The sequence below is a fragment of the Sitodiplosis mosellana genome, unplaced genomic scaffold, assembly GCF_009176505.1.
Source record: "Sitodiplosis mosellana isolate CC-2019 unplaced genomic scaffold, AAFC_SMos_1.0 Smas_scaffold_30, whole genome shotgun sequence".
NCBI lineage: Eukaryota > Metazoa > Arthropoda > Insecta > Diptera > Cecidomyiidae > Sitodiplosis > Sitodiplosis mosellana.
This window is the reverse complement of record NW_022595272.1, coordinates 4247686-4251323: the sequence shown is the minus strand read 5'-3', so window position 1 is coordinate 4251323 and position 3638 is coordinate 4247686. Positions and strand designations below refer to the sequence as shown.

At 36.0% G+C, this 3638-nt stretch overlaps 1 protein-coding gene across 1 annotated transcript in view; it reads left to right on the top strand.

Moving 5' to 3' along the window:
• The window catches only part of LOC129569391 (uncharacterized membrane protein DDB_G0293934), a 30990-nt gene extending 27352 nt beyond the window's left edge, over positions 1-3638 (top strand). Inside the window, exons 4-7 of the mRNA XM_055448181.1 lie at positions 249-785; positions 890-1015; positions 1097-1306; positions 1493-3638. Of these exons, the coding sequence (XP_055304156.1) occupies positions 249-785; positions 890-1015; positions 1097-1306; positions 1493-2401 (1782 nt within the window). The 3' untranslated portion in view covers positions 2402-3638. The remainder of the gene's footprint in view (positions 1-248; positions 786-889; positions 1016-1096; positions 1307-1492) is intronic.

The window sequence follows — 3638 nt, the reverse complement described above, 5'->3', positions numbered from 1 at the left end:
TCTCTCTCTCTCTCTCTCTCTCTCTCTCTCTCTCTCTCTCTCTCTCTTCTCTTCCGTCACTTTAATTACACACAGCAACAACAACAACAACAAGAAGAGAAGAAAAAACCATTACCGGCTCGACGGTAATTTCATTAATGAAAACGAAATTTTCGCAGCGAAATCAATTTGTGATGATGTTTATTTTTGTTTTTGTTTTTTTTCTTCTCTTTTACCCTTGGCTCACGGTATGTTTGTTCTCATTTCAGGCGATTAAATTATCGGAAGAACCAAAACGTCGCGAATGGCCGTTCTTCAATTTGATGGACATACACTTTTGTGATCAAGTGAACGATCCAACGCTTCGTTTATTTTCGTCGACAAAAACGTTGGGCGCCGATTCATTGGACGAGAGCATCACATTGAAATTTGAAGATGACCCCGTTATGGCGGCCGCCATTTCAGCCGCAACCGGTCACAATTTTATGGACATTTCCGATATTGTGCGCGAAGATAGAGAATCGGACAAGGCTAGCGAACGCGATTACGAAGATATGCATCCAGAAGTTCAAATGAATAACAGCAATTATAATAATGGTGGCGAACGTCGCACCTCACCGCCACATCAAACACATGCTATCAACAAATCGATGAACAGCTCCAACAGCGTATCAACCGGCAATGGTATACGTGTCAGCACACCGATTGGATTGCAACAACAAATGGATTATGATGATCATGATGATGTTAAACCACCAATGGCACACACACCCGTCTACATGCCACAGCATCATAATATCGATCAAGTAGGGGTTGCTAATCAATAGATTTGCTAAACTCAGGGACGAATTCTAATTTCCTTTTTCTCGTTCTCTCGTTCTCTTTTCCTTTTCTTTTTTGCTCTGCTCAGTATCTTCTATCCTGGAACAATTTCCACGGAAACATGTGCAAAGGATTCCATAATTTGCAAAAAGATGAGAAAATGGTCGATGTCACCATTGCAGCTGGTGGCAAAATTTTCAAAGCTCACAAATTGGTGAGTTTAACATTTTGAAATGAGCGTAATTGAAAGTGATCTTAACGCAGGGATTGTTTCTTTTTGTGTGTTTGGATGCAGGTTTTATCAGTGTGCAGTCCATATTTCCAGAAGATTTTCTTGGATCATCCGTCATCGCATCCGATTTTGTTCATGACCGATGTGAACAGCAACCATATGGCCGGCCTATTGGATTTCATGTACAGTGGCCAAGTGAATGTTAAATATGAAGATCTGCCGAAATTCTTGAAAGTTGCCGAAATTATGCAAATCAAAGGATTACACACAGAGGTAAGTCTCTTTCTCTCTTTTTTAACAGATGAAGTCAACTCGTCTTACCTCGAATATATCCAATTTTTTTCTTTCGCAAATTTTAATGACAAAGGATTTTAAATGAATGAAACATTTTTTGTTTTTCCATGATGCAAACCAATTTATATTTATTCCGACTTTTTTTCCAATTATTCAAAAATTCAGAGCACAAACGAAGCCGACGACAGCAAATATGGTCGAAATACGATTAAAGAGCCCGTAAATTATAACAACAAACAACAGAGTGTAAACAATAATAACAACAGCTCCAGTAACAATTTGAATATACCAAGCCCGAATCAGAATCGTTCCACATTCCGCGAGCATATTCGAGCCAAAAATCCATACCAGGATTTGATCAACAACAACAATAATAACAACAACACAAGTACTAACAACAATTTAACGAACAACAATTCGAGCTTAAACAACAACAACAACAACAACAACAACAATAACAATAACAACTCGAACAGTACCAATCAGAATTTGTCGCCGAAGTACGCCATCCAGCAGACAAATAGCAGCAGCAAAATTTTGGACAATCAAAAGTATCACAAATACTTTTCAAAGCGAAAAATGATGGCTCAGTACGAATTGGAAATGCGTAATGAGAAAAAGAATAAATTGTCGTTGCCAACACCACCAGCGGCTCATCAACCACAAGACGAACCGGTTGCCCTGTATAATAAGAGCCATCTGCCACCACCACAAACCGAACCAGAAGAGCTAACGGTTAACGAAACAAACAACAACTCAAGTACCACGGCCAACAATAACACCATCAACAGCAGCACAAACAACAACAACAACAACAGCAGCAGTAACAATAATAACAGCATCAGTTCGTCCGATGTGCAAAACATCAAAGTTGAACCGGATTTGATGCAACGCGGCAGCAGCGGTGTTATTGCAACGGTGGCAACGGCAACGGTCAACGATGACGATGACGAGGATTCATCAAATTCGGAGTACTTTTTGGCCGATTTACGTAAACGGAAACATTCCACATCGGGAATCGAACAGACATTGGCTCTAACCACAAAGAAAGAGGCTAGCCAAGCATGCAGTTGAATTCGATCGCCACATAACGATTGGCCCATTTCACAAATTCTAAATGAACAACAATTGACAATAATCAAAAGCAATCTGATTTTTTAAATAGATTCGGTAAGATAAGGGTTTATTTATAATGTACTAGCTGAACGTTCTGGCTGCTTCCGAACAATCTGAATGCAACACGGAAAATTGAAATTAAGTTAAGACACGATTCTTTTCTTCTTTTTTTTAAAATATTAGGTTAATGATAAATTTTCTTCTTTTTTCCCATGAACTTTTTTTGTTTTATTACTCGTTGAATATATCTCAGCCTTTCCAAGGAAATGAACAAGAGTTTTTGACCTTTAGATGTAATTAGTTTATTCAAAAATTTTCCCCAATTTTCTGTTAATTTTTTTTTTTTTTTTGAATATTTTCTTCTTCTTTCTGGTGTGGTACCGAACATTGTAAAATGAAATCTAGGGCATAAGAAACATATTGTAAGTGTTTTTTCCCGTACGAAAGCAACCATCGATTTATAAGATAACATTTTTGAGGGGCTCAAATACAGAATCATGGATTCGTATTTCGTGAGCTTATAGATTAGGTTTAGGCTATTTAAATGAAAAAAAAAAGAACAACGAGAAACATTTCCATTCCATTTATTGGAATCAACTCGATCAAATCTTCCTCTTTTAAATAATATCGTTTTTTTTTTATAATGATAGAAAGTTTATCGATTTCCCGATCTATACATATTTACATAAATATATTGACGACACTCTCAACAACATTTAACACATATTTCTTCCGATTAAAGCATAAGTCTTCACTCATTTGCAATCACTGTATCGACGACCGATCAGATTTGCAACCTAAGTGTACTTAATTATATTTTAAGGTAGAAAAATGTGCCCAACAAAAAGACACAACAAAAATTTAATCGTTATTTTTATGTGAAGAAAAGACACCATCCAATTAATTCCTCACTCCAAATTTGAAAACCGTTTATTTTTCTCTCGTAGACCTTTAAGGAATCGTAGCCTTAACACGCATTTCATTCTTTCAAATTTCTTTTAACATTATCTCTACAAATTCTATTTGCTATCGCTTTTTTCTTTCTTTTTATTAAAAATTCTTCGCACCTTTTTTAACCATTAAGCAAACTTCTAAATCCAATTCAATTGTAAATCAATAATAGCGAGAATTGTATTTAAGAAACAATGATGATGAGTTTTTTTTTTAAAGAATAAAATTTAAATTATTTTTGTTA